Below are 1198 nucleotides of genomic sequence, written 5' to 3' on the forward strand. Positions count from 1 at the left end.
TTAACGTTGTTGATGCTGTTGCTGTTCTTGAAGGACATTTTGCTTGGCTAAAGCATCATTTAATAACTTCTTTAAAGTCACAATTTCAGATTTTAATTTTAAATTGGCTTCAGCTAACATTTGACATTCTTGAGTAATTCTTGTTTCACGCTCTTTTCGAGCATCTCGTGATCGCTTAGCTGCTTTATTATTTTTAATCCTCCTTGCCCAGTATTTCGTATCTTTACAATTATCTGGAACTAAAGTTTTCTTAGCTCGTTTTAATTCCGGTGAATCTCTTGAATTTTCGTCGGTTGTTGCTGGACTGGCGTGTTGAATCATCGCAGAATGTTTATCGTGATCATGACTAAAGTAAGCTGTTAATAAGGTATCATCGGATTTATCCTCTTGCATGGATTGTTGTTGTTGTATTGGCTGAGCTGATAAAAGATCACTTTCAGCTTCAGAAAGAGTAAATGTTGAAGTTGTAATCTGAAATAAAAAGTGTACATATAACTTAGTTAATCATAGACCAATTTTATAACAATAATCACATTTTATTATAAATAAATTAATCCAATCGGTTCTATTTTTCTCTCTCTCTTACTCTTCTCTTTCTTAGTATTTATAATAAATTACTCACTTTTGTTTTAAAATGATGATTGTTGGCTAATGATACATCTTTGTCTTTAGAGTTAGTTAATGTTACTGTTGAATGGTGATTTGGCTGTTGAGTTGATGGTTGTTGTTGGTGTTGCTGATGTTGTTGCTGCTGCAATAAATGATTTGATGTATTGGATAAAACAGTTGTTACTTGTAATGGTGAACGTCCACTTAAATCAAGTGAATGATGATATGGTGTAAATGATGAATAATTCAAATTAGAATACGGTGATTTTGAATTGGAATCAACTGCAAAATGATTATAATTGGTTGTAGTATTAATCATATTTTGACTTTTATGCTCGTTTCTTCCTCTAGTGGTATGATTATTCCACATCCATAATCTTGTAGCATCATCGTAATTAACTTGATGTTGCAATTGTTGTCTTTGCTGATGATTTTGGCGTTGTTGTTGTCCTACCTGGAAACGCTTATTTTCTATATTGTTAATGATAAATTCACTAGTATCTTCAAGCAGTTCATCGCCAGTAAAAATAGATTCAACCGGTTTTAGGTAATGCTCTAATTCACCAAAATCTGCTTTTTCCGATTGCAT

General features: G+C 32.3%; 1 protein-coding gene across 1 annotated transcript; it reads right to left on the reverse strand.

Annotated features, from left to right (window-relative positions):
• On the reverse strand, positions 1-1198 carry TRIADDRAFT_61920 (uncharacterized protein; the record flags this gene model as incomplete). The annotated part of the gene is made up of 2 exons (XM_002117855.1): positions 1-471; positions 623-1198. 2 exons carry the CDS (start codon positions 1196-1198, stop codon positions 1-3), a joined length of 1047 nt encoding a protein of 348 aa, XP_002117891.1.

The sequence above is a fragment of the Trichoplax adhaerens genome, genomic scaffold (genome assembly GCF_000150275.1).
Source record: "Trichoplax adhaerens TRIADscaffold_31 genomic scaffold, whole genome shotgun sequence".
NCBI lineage: Eukaryota > Metazoa > Placozoa > Uniplacotomia > Trichoplacea > Trichoplacidae > Trichoplax > Trichoplax adhaerens.